The sequence below is a fragment of the Parus major genome, chromosome 8 (assembly GCF_001522545.3).
Source record: "Parus major isolate Abel chromosome 8, Parus_major1.1, whole genome shotgun sequence".
NCBI lineage: Eukaryota > Metazoa > Chordata > Aves > Passeriformes > Paridae > Parus > Parus major.
In genome coordinates this window covers 6,713,297-6,735,386 of record NC_031777.1, presented here as the reverse complement: position 1 = coordinate 6,735,386, position 22,090 = coordinate 6,713,297, and the positions used below count along the sequence as shown (strand labels likewise).

The 22,090-nt window shown below is 41.1% G+C and overlaps 1 protein-coding gene across 4 annotated transcripts in view; it reads left to right on the top strand.

The window, feature by feature from the left end:
* The first annotated feature begins 1,159 nt into the window (after positions 1-1,159).
* The window catches only part of RGL1 (ral guanine nucleotide dissociation stimulator like 1), a 55,547-nt gene continuing 34,616 nt past the window's right edge, over positions 1,160-22,090 (top strand). The window contains exons 1-4 of one of the 4 annotated variants that reach the window (XM_015635689.2): positions 2,324-2,405; positions 5,116-5,327; positions 6,005-6,166; positions 21,296-21,504. In XM_015635689.2, the coding sequence (XP_015491175.1) occupies positions 6,104-6,166; positions 21,296-21,504 (272 nt within the window). In that variant the 5' untranslated portion in view covers positions 2,324-2,405; positions 5,116-5,327; positions 6,005-6,103. Of the gene's footprint in view, positions 1,408-1,918; positions 2,148-2,294; positions 2,406-5,115; positions 5,328-6,004; positions 6,167-21,295; positions 21,505-22,090 lie in introns of those variants that run through there. The other 3 variants (XM_015635688.3, XM_033516259.1, XM_033516258.1) reach the window with 3 other exon arrangements.

Genomic DNA, 22,090 nt, shown 5'->3' with positions numbered 1-22,090 from the left:
GATGGTAGTGCATGTAGTGTGGCACCAGGACATCATCATAGAAAAAAGCTTTTATTTCAGAGTAATTTTTTGGCTTTGGTGTTGTATTTCTTGTGGCTGGATATGCATTTGCATATGCTGGCATGTTGGTCCTGTTCAATGGCAATTTGCTCTGCAGGTACTCACACATCTACTGAGCTGGCCACGAGGGATTCAATGCACACTCTGCTTTCTACACATTAAAATTATGACGTGGAAGAGCAGTTTGCAAAACCTAAAACATTCAGAATGCTCTTTGCAGTTTTACAGGAGAAGCCACAGGACTCTGAGAAATCTACACTTCAATTTGTAGGTGCAGTACATTTGAGTCAGGTTATCAATGTCTGTTTATTCTAGATCACTTCAGGATCACACATGTAAACTAAAAGCACAGCCTGGCAAGTGATCAGATCAGGACACCTTGACCACACAGCTCAGTCTTGGTTTTATAGCTGAAAATAATCTTCCTTGCTTCTGTACGATTCCTCGTTTTAAGAGGCATAAGTGCTGACAGCCCCCAAGCCTGCAATGCTCCTCAGGTCATCGGTACTAACACTGGTGGAAATAAAACAGGAACATGTTGGAGATCAGTGTCGGGCTTTGGGAGGTCTGAGCTCTGTTTCAGTTCTTAGCACTTTCGTTGCCTTGCACGGCAATTTGTGCACTTCAATCATCCCTATTTTAAGTCCCAAAAAGCAAGTAACTAAAAACAGCTCAGGAGGCAACGAAGTTGGTGGGGTTTTTAGGGTGTCTTGAGATCGTCGTGTCAGCACGCAGGTGCCTATCATAAAAGCATCCACAGGTGCGTGGCTTCATGGGTGCTTCTTTGTGAGCGATCTAGAGTAAAAGTGAGGACAGTGTCGGCGATTGCCGGGCAGAGCTTACTGAAACCTTTAATTTCCTTACTTTCCAACTGGCAGAAGTAAGTTTTTTAAGCTAAGCATAACTTAAAACTCATTGCAGCCCGAACGCCGGACCCGCGACAGCCCCTGCTCCCCTCGGCCCTGCCCGGGCACCGACAGAGCAGAGAAGGAGGGGAAAGAGAGGAAGAGAGAGATGAGGAGGAGGTGCTTCTGTGGGAGGCGGGCAGGAGGCGTCCGCTGCATGCGGAGCCGAGCGGGGGCTGCCGGGGCAGCACTTCCAGGCAGGGTGCTCTGAGCTGGGCTGCGGCCATAAACAGGAAATCCTGCGCGGGCCTGGCCGGGCCGAGGCGGCGCCAGGCACGGCCGCCTCCCCCTGTCCATCCGTCCGTCCTGCCCCCGCTCCATCCCTCCCGAGCCAGCCAGGAGCCACTCGGCTCGGCCCGGCCCGCGGCGGGCGCAGCGCGACGCGTCCGGCCAGGCGCCCGGCAAGACACCGAGGATGAAACTGCTGTGGAGAGCAAAAATGGTAACCGCCTGTCCCGTCCCCTGCCCTGCCGCCGGTCCCTCTGCCAAGCGATGCTCAGTGCCGGGGATGCTGTGCCCGGTGCCGGACGAGGCCGTGCCAAGCGATGCCGTGCCCAGGCCCGGCGGTGCCGTATTCGGCGCCAGCGGTGCTGTGCCCGGTCCCGGCGATGCTGTGCCTAGTGCCAGGGGTGTTGTGTCCGACCGATGCCGGCGGTGCCGTGATCAGCGGTGCCGTGCCTGGTACCAAGATTTGCTGTGCCCAGCGATGCTGTACCCGCTTCCGAGCAGAGCCGCTATATCACACGTTCGCTGGAAAGTTCGAAAGACATTGCACTCTGCTTCATTATCCTTCAGTTTTTTTCTTGTTCTTGAAAGAATGGGTTTTTGTGAGGGCAAATCACGAGCGTTTCAGATCACTTCTTCTCAAGAAAATTAAAATGCCGCTGTGTTTAAGTGCTCTGTAGCTTCAAAGATTCAAGGCTGTCTGCCGAAGTAATTCAGCAGTTTTAAAAGTGCGAATCCTTCCCTAAGGAAGGAAAAGCCGAAGAGATTAATTGCTGTAGAAACGCGGGGAGGAAAGAGACGACTGTTAATGAAAACCAAACTATTTCCTTAGAAGACTTTATGCAACTTTTTAAAATATGTGCTAGTCTGGGAAAAACAGTTATATGGAAAGTCAGGGTACCTCGATACCACAGGAATCTTGCCAAGAATATCTCCAAGTGCTCCCACAACCTAAGGGTATCCTGGATTGCTTTGAATGTTGTTTACTTTGTGCTGCCCATCTCCTCTGCTCTGCTTGGAGCAGCAGAGCGCCTGGGATAGATTGTGGTCAGCAGAAGGAGGAAAACGTTCTTTTTCATGTTATTTTTCTTTTTTTCCTGGCAGACCACATTTCAGGATGGGGGTGAAGAGGTAGAAGATGGAGCTGTGTACAATGTCACCCTTAAAAAAGTGCAGATTCAGCAGGCTGCCAACAAAGGAGCAAGGTGGCTGGGGGTAAGTGAAGCTAGCACGGGGGCGTTGGGGGCGGGCTGCTCATGGACTTCGGAGCAGTCTCCAGGGAGCTGAATTCCACAGGAATTGTTACAATATTAACTTTTAGCACTGACTGCTCTCATTATTTAAAAACAAAAAAGAACAAACCAAACGCTGAACTAGTCTGCCTGCGTGGTCTGAAATAACACTCTCCTTCTGTTGACTTTTCTAGACCTGTAAAAACAATTTGACCAGCTGTGGCCATGTATCAGGTGATTCTTGGTGCAGAAATAAGGATCCTAGCTTATGGCCTGAGAAGCTGAACATTTAACAGTTATTTCAGACTGGACTATGGCTCGTTTCTGCTGCCAGGAACCTATCTCAGGTCTCCAAACAAATAGTTACGTTATTTTGACTGGTGAAGGTCCCTCAAACTCAGCAGAACTTCCTCTGAACTTAAAGGAATATTGGTTTGGGTCTTATTTCTGTATTGCTCTCTTAGTGTTTCTGCAAGAATTACAGCTTTGTACTATTTTTCAAAGCATGAAGGCTTTAATGGTAAGTAAAATGAGCTTAAATGCACACAGTTGATTTGACATGCTGCTGAGTGCCTTCACCTTTTTCAGGCCAAGTCCCCAGCTGATAAAAAATATCCTCACTTCACTGGAATCAGTGTGGCTATGGCAGCTGGGACCAGGTCTGCAGGAGATGTATATAACTTTCATAGTATTTTGTTATGTTTATTTTTTTTCTTTGGGATCAAAGGCAGTAATATAAGAAGTTGGCTTGATATAGTATCCATGTTGGTATTTTAACGACTTTTAAAACTGCATTGAGATTTATATCCTTTTTCTTGTGAAGCTCCTGTGACATGAAGCAGTCCAGCAGAGCTGAAACCAGAGTCAGGAAAAATAAGCAAATTCTATCCTGTATAGAGAACATGCTTAGAGTCTCCCCTTCCCATGTTTCCAAGAAGTACACAAGTACTAATCAGAACAGATACTTTCAAATCTGGTTCCCTGAGTGGCAGATTTCCCATTTCTGGTTCCCTTTTTTTACCAGGAAAAATACTACCAAGTATATTTGAACTCCTGCAACTTTCCTGGCTCGTTTTGTGTAAGAAGTGAAGATCATTTTGAGTGTGTCTGTGTCCCATAAACATAGTTCAGAAAAGTAGGATTTTTTTTTCCTGCTTGGGCTGTGTTGTTCCTTGTAATAGAAGGAGTTTGCCAGACCTTGCTCCTATTTCTCGAAGGGAGCATGTATGTTCCTGCAGTCATCCCCACAGCTGATGCTGCCCATCCCAATAGGAGGACTAGGGACTGCAAAGTCAGGGCAGTGACTGTCAGGTTCCTGTGGATGTTGCTGGTTTTTTCAGGTTAGAATGTTTGTGGGGAAGGAGACAATGTGTGAGAAATCCACACCTGTTCTGGGCATAAATCTGTGACTTCAGCTTCCAGTCAGGCCTCTTTCATGAGCAAAAAATCCAAATCTTATGTATATTATTTAAAAATATTTTGGAACCTTTGAGCTGTTTGTTTCCCCTAAGCTCTTCAGAACAAAGTATTTTAAGCTCTTCTTGATGTCTTGTTTTATTAATGTTTTTTTTTTTTGTAGTCCTGAAATCAATAAATAGCCTCTAACCCAGAGGACTATTTATGAAGAGCCATCCCTGCCCCCAGCAGTTTGGCTTTAAAAAGCCAAATTGTCTCTTTTAGAACTATCATCAGGTGACTTTTTTTAATCTGGAGTTTATAAGAGTTTGGTTTTTTTCCTATGCTTTGAAACTCATTAGCACTAAATTAACAAGGTGTTTGATTTAGCAATATTGGTCTTAATTTTTTTGATGGTGCTCTAAGGCTTAGGTTGAAGATTCAAGGTCAACAACCTATTTGTACATCAGCAAGTATTGAGCCTACACAGTAACTCTCTTATCAATCATATGCATGCCTGGATTTACTTTTTAAAAAACTTTTTCTCAGTGTCAGTTTGTGGCCTGTAAAATTCCACTTAGCAATATGACCCCTTCTGAGGCACTGAGCTTCTGGTTTGTTGTGGCAGGTCAAGTCTAATTACCCTTCCCTAAAATTCTCCATCCTAAGAACCCATCCAGGGTCACTGAATGGTTGTCCGTGTAATGAGAGAATGGATTGTTTGAAGGCCAATCATAAGATTCCAACTACAGCACCTTAGACACTTGCCTACTAAAACACAAAAATGTCTTTCTTGTGTTTCAAACTTCTACAACTAGCAAAAGAGAAAAGGCCGTGACTTAAGCAGGCGTCAGCAGTTCTGAAACTTTCAGAAGTATGAGGCTTTTGGATAATCACTGAATTTCTTGGCTTTAAATTTAATATTAGACATCAAAGGATGCTAATAATAGCAACTGCTTTTGTCACTACATACTTAGCCACTAAATATTTAGTGTAGCTTAAGACTAAGCACTAGAGTATTAGGGAATATTAAAAGCTCTAGTGGGAGCTCAGTATTGTGAGAGATGCTGCACAAAAACACTGTTTTGACTTAAAAGAATGTGCAGATGTGATGTTTAAAGAGGATTGTCTGTACATATGTCTTAGCTGATGATTGGTATCAAAGCTTCAAAAGTCAAGAAATATACCTTCAAGAAATATTGAGGGAGAATCCCTCCCAAACACATCCTGGATTCAACCAGAGAAAGCATGAATGCATTTTTTTGAAAACAGAGTGGGTTTTTGTGTTTCCACAATAGATTTTGAGAAGTTTCCAGGATCCTGGAGAGAGAGGAACAAGCTACAAAAGCCGTGGAAGCTGAGATACATGGGCTGACATCCTTCTGAGAGAAAAGGATGGAGAAGTAGAGATTTGTACATATGGATGGCACACACTCAGAAGAGGGGATGAGGAGGATTTGAGGTGGACAATCATCGCTTTGGCATTATGTCAGGCTAGAAAAAAAGGCAGGTTGGTAACTGTAAGGGAAGGTTTGGGAGCACAGTAAGGAATTTGAATGATGTGGTTAGAAAGAGAATGTTGTGTTTTCAAACTTAATTTTCAGAAAGAGCCTGAAAAATGAGATTCAGCTTCCCTCTGAGGATGTGAATGCAGCCCATAGAGAGGCTGGATGTCAAAGAGGATGGTGCTATTGTCTGTGAAGAAAAGGCACCAAAGCATAAGAGACAAATTGGGGGGGGGGGTGCATGTTTTGATCTTGGACTGACAGTCAGGTACCTGTGAAATGAAATCAGACAAGTTGAGTCATACTGTAGCCAGAAGTAGGTAAAAACAGCCAAAGAGGGGATGTAAAAGTAGATAAGCTGCTAAATACTTGAATTTCTGTGGCCAGGAGTAATATGCTGATAGTGTGAATGGTGTGGGGAGGTGAACTCCAGCTGATGATCTATGGGAAATAGTAAACAGTTGAAGAGAAGGGAAAAAGCAGCAGGTAGAGAAGTATGTGGAAAGATGGGGGGAACTGGGAAAGGAGGAGAAGTGATGCAGGAAGAATAGATGCATGGTTGTGGTGGGGGCAGGTGGACAAGATTACTGAAATAGAAGCAAACCAAGTTTTGAAATGCTGTGGAGTAACTATTTTTGAGCCCCCTGTTAAGCAGCTGGAGTGTTTTATCTCCCCATTACAGGAGTTAGGGACGGATAGGCCACCGCTATACAGCCCTGGGAGAGAAGGGAATGGTGAGGAATGAGCTGGTCAGACAGAAGTGGCTTCTGAATACTTGCAAATGTCTCTCCTATCAGTCCTTTATCTAGGAAGGAGTGAGGAAGAGGGAAGAGACCTACAATGTGTGAGTATTTGGTGGGACAGGTCACAGAAAATGAAACCAGGAACTGGAGTTCTCCAAGTCTCAGTGCTGATTCTCCACACCTGAAATGATTGCTGGGCTTTCGGGGTACCATCAAGTTTCTTGCTTTATTGATGGATGACATGAACTCCTCTTTCTTTGAATCTTAAATATCCAGACAGCAGATAAATAGTCTGCTCACTTATGGCCAGGCTACCTGGTTTCATTAGGCATGGATTAAACATCTAGAGGAGATTTTAGAAACTTGGTTTTTACTTTTTGCTTTCTCTTTTTAGCTAGAGCTGAACTTTGGGCTCTGGGGTTTGTTCAGGCAGAGATGGATGCAAAATATAGCTTTTCTTAATGTGTCTTTAATATTACAATGTTGGGTGTATAGTAGAACATGTTCTTCCAAAATTGTCAATGAACTACTCTTAGAAGGGTGCTTTTCAGTACCTTAAAATGTTAAAAGAGGGAAAAACTGAAAAGCAGCAGATCTGTTACTTAATATTTATGTGTTTTCTTAGCACTGTTATTACTTGGCAATTACCTTTTCTGGAAATTTGTGTTATTTTAAAAAATAATTTTATAACATTTTAAAAAATAATTTTATAAAATTGTATTTATTTTTATATTTTTATTTAGTGTGAGTGATTGCCTCGCACTGAAAACTGCAAGTTTGGCTTCTAAACACTTCCACAGTCACATGCATTGGCAGGAAGCTTGAGTTGGAGAGTTCAGACAGAAGAACATTGCAAAAACTTGTGGCTAACTAATCTGTATCCCAGTTGGGACCTGGGATGCAGCCATCTCTCTGATTCAATCAATATGTCAAAAAAGAAGCTTTAGTCTGGATTTCTTTCTTTCCAGCACAGACCTCCTAACTATGGGTTAAGTGGTGCCTGGAATCATCAACATATAGGAAGAAGCAAAACCTCACATTTTCTCTGAGCCTGCTTCTGCCCTCCTACATGCCCTTCAGAGCCTTCTGTGATCTCTTTTTCATCTTACCCGTAGATCACAGATGTTCTGGTCAAGTGTAGTTTCCTGTGGAAGCAGCAGGCAATGGCTTGGCTGATCACAGTACAATTGCACAGCAAGCAGCTTGCTGTTCTGTCTCTTGATTTAGAGCATGTGTTGGTCACTTGGCTAAAGCAGACTCTTTAATCAGGTTCCTTCAGCCTGTCCTGACTGCTGAGATCAAGGCTAGGGTGTAGTTCTGGCTGTATATTTGGCAGAAGCAGAAAAACAGCTCCCAAGAGGCTCACAGGCTTCCTACGGAAACTGAGCTTTGCTACTGTCTGCTCCAAAGTCTCTGAGGAGCTATCTTGGAGAAGGAAGAAGGATGAGGTGTGCTCACTTTGGTTTTGCTTGGGGAAAGATGCCTGTTGCATGCTGGAGACCCACAAAGTAACGTATTCAGAGGGAACTGAATGATTTTATCTATAGACGTGTATGCAGTTATCCAAAAGAAAGCTTTGACATCTCATTCAGCTTGGTTTTTTTTGGTTTGGAGTAGGCTCCTCCTGTCCTTCCTTCAGTTGTGAGTGTAATAATACCATGGTACTATTCGTAGCCCTTATTAATGACTTCTTATGGAATATTTTTCTCCTCGCTTCCTGGTTTAGGCTTCAGGGATATCCAAAGTAGCAGTCTAGGATACAGTCATCAGATGGTTAATAGAGGCTGTGTGTGCAACAGACACTCAAAAATGAAAACTAAGCCTATTAAGAGTTTTAAAAAGGAAGGTTGAAAGATTGCTATCCATTACTTTCCCAGTTCCAAATCCAAAATGCATAATTAGAAGGGTGACTGGCTTTGTAGCACAGTGTTATGCTCTCAGTTGAAATTAAAACCTCCAACTCCAAACTGCCAAAGCATGACAGGGTGGCAGTGCTTTAATCCTGTGGTGTTAGGAAGACTGAGTAAGGGCTGAAATACCCTGGCACAGCCTTGAGGAACTAGGGAGAGACAGGGGCAGCCTCCCTTCCTGGGGCTGTGCAGCAGCCCCTCTTGCATCAAGTGGAATAACAAGGTTCTTACATCATGTGGAATAACACATTAAGGGAGCCTCTTGGGTAAAGCTGCTGGAGACTGTTCAGTTGCTGCACTGGTTGTGTGTATCTGCATTTTGGGTATCTCCCAGCCAGCCTGCTCATGGACAAAACTTGCCCTTGGCATTTTACCTGTGTCATGCAGGATTAGAATGACATCCTGTGCTGTAATTGCTTTCATCTGGGAGTTCCTCTGACAGCCAGGATGACTGTTTTTTTAAAACTGTGCTACTTGGATGCTACAGGTTCTCTCTGAGTCCCAGTGCCTTAACTGTCTTGCTGCTGACATCACTGAATGTTATCTTGTTTGCTCTTTAAAGGAGCAGTAAGTGAGAGGAATAACCCCCAAATTTTGCTTGCTCTGCAGTGGAACTGACACTTTTTTTCTGAATGCTAGATCTAGGTCACTTGTTAGGTTAAGGAAGGGTTGGCAAGGAATATAGCTGTGCGTCATTGGAAAGCCTGTGAGATGCAGCACATGAACCTGACTGAAATGTTGTGCAGAGAACAGCCCTGGAGAAACGATTAGTTTCACTGTTTGGGTTTTAAGGAACAGGCTGAAGCATTTCAAGTATGTTAGTCACACTTGGATTTAAAATTAACCTTTGTAAAGCTAATAAAAATTTGTGTGTAAATGCATTCTTTGAACTTGCACCTTTTACTACTGCTGTTTTTTAAAAATATAATTTCCTTTAGCCAGCACGGTAAGGGTGCATCTGTATGAAGAACCCAGCACAAAGTAGTCGACAATGGCTTAGCCCATTGGAGAAAACTGGGTTATTTTGTGTAACAGGGGTAAATAAATGATAACTCAATCGGCTCTTGCTTGTCTTTGTGTAGTGTCACTGTGTAGTGTCTTGTAAAGCAGGGGCAAAAGGTGTGTTAATTCCACATTAAGATAGTATCAAAGGTTGTAAAATATGATTCCTAAAGGGAATTGGAGCCTCACTCCTGAAGGGTTGAGCAACTCACCAGCAGTTGTCTCTGGAAATGTCACGGTTTGCTCCTGCAGTCTCCAAAAAGTACTTTTGCACTTGATTCACCCCAAAAAATGCTAAGTTAAGCATACAAGCTTAAGCCATGTTACAAACTTAAGCTATGTTAAGCCATACAAGCTCTTCAGAAGTGACTTGTAATTCTTCCTGGGTGGTATACTAGCATGTAGGGCTCAACTATAATGTCTGTGTAAAGTTTTTAGACCTAATGGAATAAGAATTTTATTGATGAATTAGGATGTGTGTTTAGTTTTAATTTTTTTAAATTATTCTCTAAAATTTAAATAAAGTTTTAAAGCCTTAGTGAGGAATTATATGTTTTGCACATGGAAATCCATTTACTGTTTATGGAAATCCTTTTACTTTGGACCAAACTGATCTCGTGCTAATGCCTGAACACTGTAGTTCAGTTTAGCACCATGCCACTAATAGGTGGCGATTTAGGGACTGCAAGGAAAGCAGAAACATATCCAAGTGAAGTGATAATGGTCTTGCATTCTTAAAGCACCTTTCACCCAAATAACTTTCAAAGCATGGCTGCAGATTTTCTCCAGACTGACTGTGTTGGATGTTGTAATGTAACAGCACAAAAATAGGATTTGGATAGGGATTAAAATTCAGCTTCAGTGGTGTGGCCTGGGTTTGGTAGATTCCCCTTTCGCTGGGGAGGTGGGAAAGAGATGAGGAAAAAGTGTTTCTGGGACAATGTGACTTCAAAAAGACTGAGGTTTTGAGGCTGCTGAAGGGTTTGAACCATTAAAAAAGTCGGGGGAGATGAATTAGGTGTCAGAGCTGCATGGTAATATTTATTTTGTGGCTTCATAGTGTTATCACATGGATAGCTTCTTCACATGTGATACACGCAGCAGGGAGCAGCTGCTTAGCAAGGCACAACAGCACATGGAAACAATTCAGGACCAGAAGTGAATTAATTAAAACCATTTGGGGAGAAGACCTGGACTTCTGAGTCCAGAGTTCTGTGGAGACATTTTCTCCCCATGGAATAGCAGTTGTGAAAGGAAGCTCAAATACCAAGTTACAGCAGGGAAGGCGGAAGTGAAGTAACTCCTCGCTTATTCTCCCGTCTCAAAGTAGGAGAGCTAGAAAGGGGATCCACAGGTGGAAACACCAAAAAGATGAGAACTGTTATATTTGTGTCTTGGTGCAACTGGGGTTGACATGCAAGTTTAACAAAAAATTGTCACGGGACTGAGGCTCCATTTTGGCAATGAACAGGATATTGGAAAAGCCTTCAAAACAGTGAGTAGAGAAGGGACATGTTGTCTCCAGGAGAGAGCAAGGGGGGAAAGAAATTAGTGATTCTACATTGCGCGTAATTAACTTCTGAAGGGGCTTGCTGCTAGCAGAAGTAATTGAGTCCAACTAAATCCAGGATTCAGAAAGGATTGAACATTTATATAAATAATAGGAACAAATGCATGAGATTCAAATCACAATACATTAATTTTTGTGATTTGGGGATAAAAGAAATAACGTCCTGCAGCTGAGAAGAGTCTTCTCATTTAGACTGGGTGTTATTTCTTCACCTTCCTTTATAGCACCTGGCCATTGTTAGAGGAGGGAAAACCTCTAGTTTAGTTTAAAATGGCAGTTATTATGTGTGGCTGTTTGTAAAGTTCTGGTTTCAATTTGTTTGCAGCAGATGTTTAATGAGGGAGAGTAAGATAGGTACTTATCAAAAGAGCCATGAGAGCTTTAATGCCCAGGAGGTGTCAGGGCTATATTGCCACATGCTACAGGAGTTTGGTGTGGGCTGGTTTTCCAGCAGCCCTGCAACCTCCTCCTGGTTAAGGAGTGCTCTGGGTGCTCAGAGCTTGCTTTTTTAATGTGTCTAAAGCAAAACTTTGCATCTGTGCAGTTTTAGACTCTGCAAAAGTAGGAATTATGTGGATTGCCCATTCAGCTTTGCAGTAGCTGCTTTAAAAATGAGGCAACTTGAGCAGAACTGGGTACTCTACATGTGGGCTCCTCAGACATTTTTTTGTCTGTTTTTTGTTGTCGCTTCCAAGCATTGCACTGAAATATGTAATGTTCTACGTACTGCAACCCTTCAGATCTTTTCTCAGATTTGTGTGCCACTGTGGGATGTCTAAGGGTAGAACTTTCAGTAGACTTTTTTTTCTGGCCTCTCCCATCAATCTCTGTTTAGTTGCATAGGCCATCTGTTGCACATCAGAGTGTAGCTCCCCTTCAGCAGCTTCGGCAATGAAAATGAGATTGGGCAGCTCCACCTCAGGTGTTTGTGCCACTTTGCGTGGTGACATTCACAAACCTTTTGCTCTGTTGGGATGCAAACTGATGGAGTTCTTTTTCCTCTGTGCCACCTCCATGGCTGTCCTGCATATGGCTATGGACAGCAGTCACTGCCATGTGCTGCCCCTGGGCCAAAATGGCACTAAGGAGGTATAGGTATTTCAAGTGCTTTTGTGGAGTAATCCTGTTACTATAGTGTATTTAATCTGTTTTTCTCTTATATTCTTCCCACCTTTTTTGGTCTGAAGGCAGTTTAAAGGATTCTTTTCTTTCCCCTTCCCACCTCCTCACCTGCTTTGTACTGCTTTTCTCCCTACTCAACCTTTCTTCCAGTCAGTAGCTGTTTCTTCCTTTTTGGGGAGTCCATGAGCTCTTTGTGCAAGTAAAACATGTTTTTATTACCAAGTGGCATTTTCCTTTGAAAGATCTCAGAATGATTGAACAATATGGAATGATTGAATGCTTTGAGATAGCCTTTGGGCTTCAAACTGGAGACCTGTGGTAGATCTTATTAGCCTGCCAGATCCCAGTGGCTCCTTGTTAGTATCTGTAAATCCTAAAGCAGAAATAGACCATCACATTAGAGCTAGCTGGGGTTTTCCTGCCTCCTAAATATGGTTTATGCCCTACAAAAGCTTGCATGTGTAGGACGTGCCTCGGGTGAGGCAAAGAGTTACATTGTCCCACCCCAAACCCCTTGTGAAGGGCGGCCCAGGTGCTCTGATTGGGTTTGAGTCCCTGGGGGGTTCTCCCTTGGTGTGTTTCTAGTGGTCCCGCACCCTGAACTCCACCCTCAAGGGTGGAGACCCTCAAGAGTTATGTCCCTCAAAAACCCCTCCTGTGCCTCTGTTCAGGGCTCTCTGTTCTGGACCTGAGTTTGTTCCCATGCTGAATAAATGGTTTCATGAACCGGGAGCCCGTCTCACTGGTGTTTCATGCTGGTCCCCAGAACCCTGCAGCTTCCCTGGATGAGATCCTGAGGTTGTGGACTGCAACATGCATGCATTGAGTAAATTGAGTTTCTCTTTTGACTCGAATTGAGTGCAGAATGTCCTTCAGTTGTTTAGAGGATTCCTGTGGATAGAACTTGTCAGATGAGTTTCATAACATTTCAGAGATGTGTTGATGTTGGGGTGCAGTTATCTTCAGTGCAAAAGAGATTAATTAACTAAATGCTCCTGAGGTGCATTTGAAACCTGGTTTAAATATTCCATGCAAATACAGGAAGAAAATGATTATGAAGATGTACCTCTGCTTTTGTTTGCTTGGTTTGTAGTAATCTCTGGCTGTACCTCTGACGTGTTTTGTTTCTTAGAGTAGAAGCCCTTTAGGGCAGGGCCGATGTCTTTGGTTTGGAGATGGCAGCCATTCTGCTGCTGTTGGAAATGCCCCGTGAGTAACAACAATGTGTTTCTCTTGGAAGGCAGATCTTAGGCCTTTGCATTCCTCCAGTGGAGTGCTTCAGATTGATTCTGACTGTGCTCTGGACTCCTGGCTCTCTGAAGCAGAGAAAATGTGAATGAACAGTTTTTACATTTCACATTCACTTGCACACTTAGTTAAAGCATGAGGTTTGCATACTTCCTGCAAAAACAGGCATTTTGTTCGGGAAAACAGGTGGTCAGGGAGAAGAGGACAGAGAAGAGCAAAGGTATGCTAATAACTCCTGGTGGGTAATTAAACAGCCCCCTCAAAAAAGAAATCAAACCAATGTGGACAACTTCTGATTTGTCTGTCATTTTTCCCCTTTTTTCTCCCCTTACTTGTAATCTATACTTACTTTGCATACTGACTCAATACTTCCACATAATTATGTGTTTTGATTTATGTCCATCATGTAAGGATTTCAGTACAAGTACAACGTAGTGTTTTTAAACCAAAACACAAAATATCTACAAAGGGTTCAGGGCCAGCTTGTACTGTTTGTGCTGTGGCAGAAGAGGAGGTTTCATGACTGGTGCTGTGGTTAGGACAATGCAGTAATTTGTGTAGGTGTGTGGTAGTTTAATTGTTTCACACTTCTGTTGGTCCAGTGAAATGCAGAATTTCTCATAAAGAAAATACCTGTACAACTGGGACAAGGATGTTGCCATTGCTTGCACATGTAGCCCAACACGGTCACAGCCAGGGGGCTCTATAGGGGGTGTGTGTATACAGGAGAACATCAGGAGATACCATACTCTATCCCTTGTGATATCTAGATAATATAGTATAAATGCAGTTTGGCCTGGACTAATGATTGAATTAATATTTTTGGACTCTTTGAGCATGTAAATAAATATTCAAGCTGGTAACAATATTATGAAACATTAGCTTCCTATTACTGCATTTTTTACTCAGACCCCACCCTGGATAGGCTTCTCAGTTTCAAAACAAAGGGTACTAGAAAGCACAGCTATGGAAATGAAGTTTATAATGCAGTTTAGGTATGTTTTCATGCTGTGGTCATAAAAGTGTTTTTTGACTACTAGCCTATTTCTTTTTAAAAGCTTAGAAAAACTTGGAATTAGAGATTGCTCACAGTAATTATTATGAGACATGTAACAGCATTTCTTGGGTTTATGTTGTTGCACAAAAATATGTTGTTCTGAGTTCGGTTTACTTTAAAATATCAAGCAGTCTTCTGCTAAGTATTTTCTCCTCTGTCAGAAGGTATTTCATCTCCCCTCACCGACATGTTTAATTTCCAGCTATTAATACTATTAGTAATTTATCATTATTGCTTTGTTGTTTACACTGGATACAGTGGCAGTTTACACTGATTTCCTTCCTGACCTGGTATAGATTTAATTTCTGTGTACTGTGTGAGCAAACTTTACAGTGTGAAAGGAGACCCAACAATACAATTAGGATGAATAAAAGCATTTTGGGTTATGTAATATGCATTTGTAGTACTATTATGCAACAGAATTATTACTTGTGGCATCCTTAAATCCATTTTGAACTTAGCCCTGTTGCCTGCTGCCTCATACAGGACCTTCATTGTTTCTACTGACTGTGCAGAAAATGATGATGAGCTCCACAATTAATTTAAATTATGTTTCTCGAAGGAGATAGAAAATAGTGTGACTTGTCACAGGACAAGTATTCTGTTGGTAGTCAAAAAACATGATACCATATGAAATCTGTCTGATTGTGTTAGGGGTAATATCAATCATCCCCTCTTTTTGCTATGCTTGGTGTTTTTTAAAAAATGTCAGTGTATTTTAGCAATTTTCATGAAAGAAACATGGCAAAAGGCTTTGCTGACCACCGTTTCACAGACATTTTAATAATAGCTTTACTCTGGCATTTCTTAGGGGGGCCGTAGAGTTGATATTTTTAACATCAAAGCAGCTTTGAAATATTGAATATAAATACAGAATTTGCTGTGCTATGAGATTGATCCTCTCAGTACTTGTCAGATGGCAGGTGCATGGTACCTGTTCCTATAATCTATAATCAGAATCACAAAAATCTGTTTCAGACTCAAGTGAAATGTTTGAGTTGACTGCTACCTTTTATGCTTGTTTTCTCTGCTCAGCACCTCTTCTCCCTTATGGTTTCCTGTAATGGTTCCAGGGTGCTTTGACATCCCCAGATTTCTAGGTCAGACTGGAGACTGTGAGAGTATGGGGAAGAAGGAAGAGGAGATAAGATAAAGGCTGTGAGCAGAAGCAGCAGTTACTGTTTCTGGGGCACAGCGGAGCTGCCCCAGATGCCTTTACCTCCTTAGGGACCCTCTGTAATCCATACCTGGGAAAGCTATTAGTAATTTTCACAGTTAATCACTGCTTGCTTTATGCAAGTCCCTGGAGACTTTGTAGAGCTCTTCTCTCAGGGAGACACAGTGTAACACTTCTTTGGCTCCAGAAGACTTTCTTAGAAAGTGAGCTGATTGTACTGCCAAAACGGGCAGTAAAACCCATTTCCTTGCCTTCATCCTGGTGTTCTGCTTGCTTAGCTGTTTATTATTTTGAATATTTATTTACTGCTTTTTTGGAGATTAGACATTTTGGTGTTTCTGGGCACTGAAGAGAGAATACTGTTTTACATATAATTTTCTTCTAATACAGAAGGGCTTTGGGAAGATGCTAAGTACAGAACACATTTGTTTGCTGGATTATAGGAGTGTTTGTAGTAAATGTTGTTTGATGACAGATACTCCTCCAACAATGTAAGTTGCACATGACTAAGAGTCTTACCTGATTTACTGGTTTCTTTTCTTGCTTTTCAGTTTGAAATTAGGAACTTGCTACCTTCAGTGTCCAATCAAAACCACCACAAGGAATATTTCATAATACAAGTTATGAAAATAAAACATCCTTGGCATGCCTAAGAGGGAACAGGGTTGTGGTGAACTGCAGATCTGTGAAACATGACAAACAAAAAAGAAAAATCAGTAATCTGGTGATTTAGGTTCAGTTAACTCAATGACGACACCAAATCAGCCAAGAGAAGAGGGTGAGAGGCATTCTATTGGTTTTGTTAAAAGTCTTCCTAGCAAGAGCAGAGGTGAGAGGCAGGACAAGAGGGAACTTTTTGCAGGTGGAAAGCAACGAGAAGGTAAGTGCATAAATCATACAAGGAGAGATGGAGATACGAAGCTGTTCAGGTGATTTTTTTCTTCTTTAAAAATCTTGTATGCTGCACAGTGAACCTCTTGGATGACTTGATTTTCAGTGAATAATATGGCTATGTTCCTTCGCTGCATAGATGCTTCTGAGTGGGTAAATTCAGAGCAAGAATTTCTATGTTTCCATGGCTGGATAAGCTCCAAGATTTGTAGGAGCTGCACAATGCCATTTTAACCTAGACTTCTTTGAAGATTCAATGTACTTGCTAAAACTCCTTTGGATGCATGCAGGGAGAGGTGATTTGTGAATTAGACATATTTGCTTTTACTTTGATTCATGTAAAGCTGGTCCTACAAAATTCACCAATATCCAAATGATTCTAAATTTGCATCACTTCAGAAGGTGTGAGATTGCACACCTCAGCACCATGGAATGCCTCTTGTTTCTCATTTTCCCCGCACTGGCTTTAAAGCCGAGTGGCTTTAAAGGTGTCCGAGTGAAAAGGTCCTAACTGAGCAGCAGCATTTGTGTAAGAGGCTTTTTTCCTTTTCTCTTTTTCCCTCTAAATCTGCCCCACAGCTTTGGTGACTTTGCCAGCGCTTCAGACAGATACCAGCCAGGTTGTGAGCTCTGAAGAGACAACAAGAATGCCTTTTGTGTCATGGTCATGGAATTAATTGGTCCTGGAAACTCTGGGTCGCTGCCAAGAATGGGTATTTATGTGGCAAGAAGGGAAAGGAAAAGGGCGGAGCTTTGGAAATCCAGGAATCCAGGAATACCTCTCCTTTTTGGAGTTCAGGAAAGAGTTCATAAACTTATTTTGGCTTCTGAGTTTAATGTACTGAGTATGCAGAGTTTTGGGTTTTGGTGGGGTTTTTTTTTTTTTGGTTGGTTGGTTTGTTTGTGGTTTTTGTTTGCTTTTGTTGTTTGTTTTTTTAAAACAGTATCCAAAATGAGGAAGTGAGAGTTAGTGTTGAGAGTTTTGTGGAGAGCTCTGGCATAATTTTATTTAATTTCCAAGTGCACTGTAGGATAAAAGCATCATGATGGCCTTTGTCTACAGGACATCCACCACTGTCCACCCAAGCCATGCACTGCCAGTCATGCTTTCCTAGGCTGGAAATTCTGTTCCAAATTCAGTTTTCCCCCATGCAGACTGTTTTCTGTGCGTGTAGCTGGGTACAGAGTGCAGTGGTGGGATTTGCAGGGCTCTAACTCCGGCGGGCCCACAGAATTGAGGGCAGGAGGCAGTGGGGATGGGAACAGCCTGGCCCAAAACGCTTGAAATACTTGTGACTCTGTTTGATAAGATTAGCCCAAGCACTGCTATGTGGCATTGTTTGGGCAAAATTGCCACTTCTCTGAGGATTATTTTGTTCAACGGTCATGTGGTGGAGTTGGGAGTCAGTGGAGATGAATGTCAGCTACTGTGGGTCTGGCTCTCCTGCACCTGTTTCTATCCACTTGGTTATAAACTCCATCAGGGTCTTTGTTGGAAGGAAACACTTAGTCAAAAAAGGTGTTAATGTCTTTGCAGAATATTTGACTAAGACAACTAAACAACTTCTGTTTCAGCTGTCTTGCTTGTTTGTCTTGCTTTTTTTTTTTAATGATGTGTATCTGCATGTTAAATGAGGGATATTTTAGGTTTTTCCTCTCTTAGACTGACATTATGGATGCTTATATTTCTGGAGCTTTTCAAGTTTAATCATTCCATGATTTGATTTTTTTTCCTTTTTTTTTTCCCCCAAGCATGAGTGTTGATATTAAAGATATGTGTTGGAGAGCCTGTGTGTAAGGAAGCAATGTGAAAAAAATAAGGTTAAAATCACAAAGAGCATCTAATTCCTACTTTCAGAAGGTTAAAGCAGACTCATATTTAGACAAACAGACAAACTCTTGATTAGAATGCTTTATTTTGAGTTAATGTACAAGTTACTGCACTTCAGGCACATGTATTCCTGCATAGGGTGCCTGTCCAGTAAGTTAATAAAAACAGAGTGGAAAACTCTCCATCTTGAAGACAAGGAAGTAAGTTTCAAGGAAAATGAAAAGCATTTAAAATTCTGTCAAAATTGGTAAAAATGCATTTAAAGTGTTAGTTAGAGGCTCCTGAAAATAAATGTAGAATTTCTGAATAAAACAAATCTTTAGTGGAGTGGTAATGTTTCAAATGACTGACTCTGAAGAATATTTGCTATCTCCTTTTCTTACTGTTCATCCCAGTTGTTTTAGTATTTTTTCCAGTCTGCATAATAAAAACCAATTTGATTGATTCTTACTTGCAGAATCTCAACAGATAATGTTTGCATTAGGAAAAGCCTGCAGAGCAGGCTTTTTTTTTGGATGAAAGCAGTTGTTTCCAGTGTTATTTCTAAGACAATGACTAGTCTTGTATGTCTGATTGGGTACTAGCCTAGTTCTGACCTGATCTGAGTTTTATCTTGAGACTCTAATCCCTTTTGCAAGGCTGTAGCATTTATTTAGGCAATGGTGGTGTTTATAGTTAATTCACATTTCCACTGGAGCTTAACAGGTAGTGTTTGGAAGAAGCTTTTCAGTCTGGATGTGTTTTGGTCTGCATGGAGTTCTCCTGTTTCAGCAAGATAATGTTTTGTTCTGTAGAGCTGTAAGATGATCACCTTAAGGACAGTGGGCCCCTCTGAAGGTACAGCATTGCCAAGGGTTAGTAAAGCTGCTAGAATTGCACATCAGTACACACACAACCTCAGAAAATAAGGATTTGCAAGGATATACCTCCATTTAATCTTTCTACATTTGCTTTAGAAAGATGTTGTCTGTCTTGTAGGAAGCTACTTGCTCATTACTTACACTTGCAGATTATCAAGATTATAATCTGTTGCCTGAAAAATCAAAGTGAGATTTTAAAAGATAAAAATCAGACTATAAAATGCTATATCTATTTATTTTAGAGGACCAGGAAAATGTTATGTAAGCCCTGAAATGTTGAGGTCTCTAGACCACTGAAGACAGTCCTGAAGGAGACAAAGAGGAGCTGGAGAGCTTTTTTTGTTCTTTGGATGCACAAAACAGTGCAAAACAGGTGTCATTTATTGATACCATTAACAGTGCATGGTCACCATGCACCCATGTCAAAAATTGCAAAGAATTTCAGGACTGTGTTTTCATGGCAGTGAGTAGAGTGTTCCTCTGAGCAGAGAGCTCTAAAGGAAACATGAAAACTGCTTAGCCTTTGGGTTGCCTGGTTGTGTCAGTGAAGAGATGCCCTCTTGATTAAATCCAGACTGAGCAGTTTCCTGTTAGCTTGAAACTCAGCCCACAAGGTCTTATTCTCAAAGCCTGTTATTGAGCTTGTCTGCCAAGTCCTTTTTCCTTTTAAACTTACAGGCAGAATTGCTAAAATAATACAAATACAAGCAGTCCCAGAACTCTCACAATGATTTCTAACAGTTTGATATTTTGTTGACAAAGTTTTAGATTTTTCAGAAACTGTTGTTTTGTTTTGCTTTGGTGGGATTTTTTTTGTTTTGTTTTGTTTTTTTTTAACATTTTCCCAATGTGATGTCTTGGGGAAGTTGTAGTGTTACAATTAATGGAAAATTTTGTGCGTGTATCAGTCTTGGAAGCAGATTCTGCCCTTGTTTTGAATATACTCACAAGAGTGAATGAGAGGGTTTTATGTGCCCTGAGTAAATATGCCCATAAACCGTTAAACTGTGAGTGGGGCAACTGCTGGATCAAAAATTAAGAGTTAAATACAGTGGTGCAGACTTTCTACCCTGTCTGAAGGTGGTTTTATTGTGTAACTAATTATTTCAAAAAGTTATCATAATTGTAAGATAAAGAGTTAGCAAGAAAATAGATTTATTTTTTTTTCATGCAACCAAGTTTTGCTTAAGGAAAATTTGAATGTAAGAGAGTTACATAGTGGTGACAACATATCGTGTTGATAACTGTTGCTGTAATGACAGTGTCAAACATAATTCCAGATACAGTTTTAGTTCATTTTTATAATATGTTTCCAGATGCACCTTTCAGTCAGATATATTACAAGTTATACACCTTTCGTTTAAAAAGCCATAAGATCCATGGAACAAAATGTAGCAAAATATTTCCATGTCTAGTTTGTTTTGTTGTTTTTGGTTTTTTTTAATACAGACAGTAATGTTGTATTTTAATGTTGCAGCAAGGGTTTGTTGGATCTCTTTAATCTGTGAGATAAGATAGCAGAGCTTTGTAAATAATATTAGAGATAGAGCTTTAGAATGATGTTAAAGATATCTATATTGTTTAAAACTGAAAAGGATGTCTATTAGAAACAATTCTAAAGCAGTGGAGGGTAATCATGTAAATAGGAAGTGGGTGGGGTATTTCTTCTTAATTATCCTATTAATAGATTTATTTTTTTTTCCTTTGTGTTTCATCAGTATCCTAAGGCAGGGTTGGTGGTGCTATCTTTGTGCCCTCAGTATCAAGGTGTTTGAGTAAATATTGGATGATTTTTATTTATAATCCCATTTTTTTCCCACATACTTTACAAAACAGGATTTAAACCAGTCACAAAAATACTTTTCTGAACTGTCGTCTAAATAATGGCATAATTTAAGGAGGTGTTCTTTCAGACTTAAAGCAGGCTGTAAGCATTTAAGACAAATGCTGTTTAAAAAACATACCCACACACAATCCCAAACCGTAGATTTATGGACAGATATTGCACCAAGTGGAAATTCTAAGAGAAAATTGGAGTGTTAGAAGGCTTTGTTTGTGAGATGAGTTTGACACCCTCCTTATAAAAGTATCTTGAAATATTTTTGCACCAAATGTGTTCTGACCTTGGGTGTTGTGTGGCACCCCAAGCTTAGTATTTTCAGCAAGGGAATCACAAGTGCCAGTGCTTAAATTATGGTCAGTTTTCATGTTTATTCAGAAGTTAAATCAAACACTGAATTACCACTTTTGTTCCCTTCAGTTATATTACTCTTTGTGGGATAATGGATTGTCTTTTAGGTAATAATATATGGTGGAATCATGACTTAACTTGATAGTGGTCACACTGTAAAATGTTTTTTTGAGCATGTCAGAGAAATGCTTTAATATAAAGTTACTTAAAAACTCCTTTACTTGATACAGTGTTTGGTGCTTGTAGAGCACCAAAAATTGACAAAATAATTTAGTAACTGGTGATGGCCATCTCCTGGCCAAAGATAGGACTTTATCTATGTCAGGGGTCTGTCTCCTGCCTGATTTTTGTACTGTTCTTTCCTTTTGTAGGGTGAAGGAAACCAGTTACCCCCAGAGCACACAGTCAGACAGTATGAAACATCCAAGATCAGGGCTATAAAAGCTGGAACTTTGGAGAAACTTGTGGAGAACCTTCTCACAGCTTTTGGAGATGCGGATTTTTCCTACATCAGCATCTTCCTTGCAACATACAGGGCATTTGCATCTCCCAGGGCAGTGCTGGAACTTCTTCTGGACAGGTAAGAGCCACTGCTATGCAGTGGAAATGGACCCATCATTTACACAACAGGGGAGAGTTGTCAGGAATTTCTTCCCTTGCTTTTAGTGGGTGTAGATTTAATAAGCTGTTGTTAAGAATATGCAAAATTTAGAATTTCAGCATAAACATCCAATCTATAAATACATTGATGCTCCCAACACTCCTCAAAGGATACATAAGGAAAGTGTGCCATGCCTGGCTGCTAAAGAACCCAACTGGACCAGCACAGCAAAAGTAATAGTTTCCTCCAGAAAACTCCACAGAATGCATGGGTTGCAAAGTCATACCTAGAATAAATTCTAAAATTTTGTTGGATACCAATATTTTCAGACCTAGCTCTTCTGTTTGGGGGCTGCTGATTCAGAACAGGGATTGTACAAACACAAGAAAGAATTTGCTCTCCTGTTCTATTACATCACATGAATGTGCAGCTATAAATTTTTGCAGACAGCCCAAGAACTGCTATATGTTCTAAGAATAGCTTTTAGGGTCAGACTGTTAAATCATGGCTGCTGTGTCTGCATAAATGCTTGGAACACACAACATTAGTTTCTCACCCTAAATTC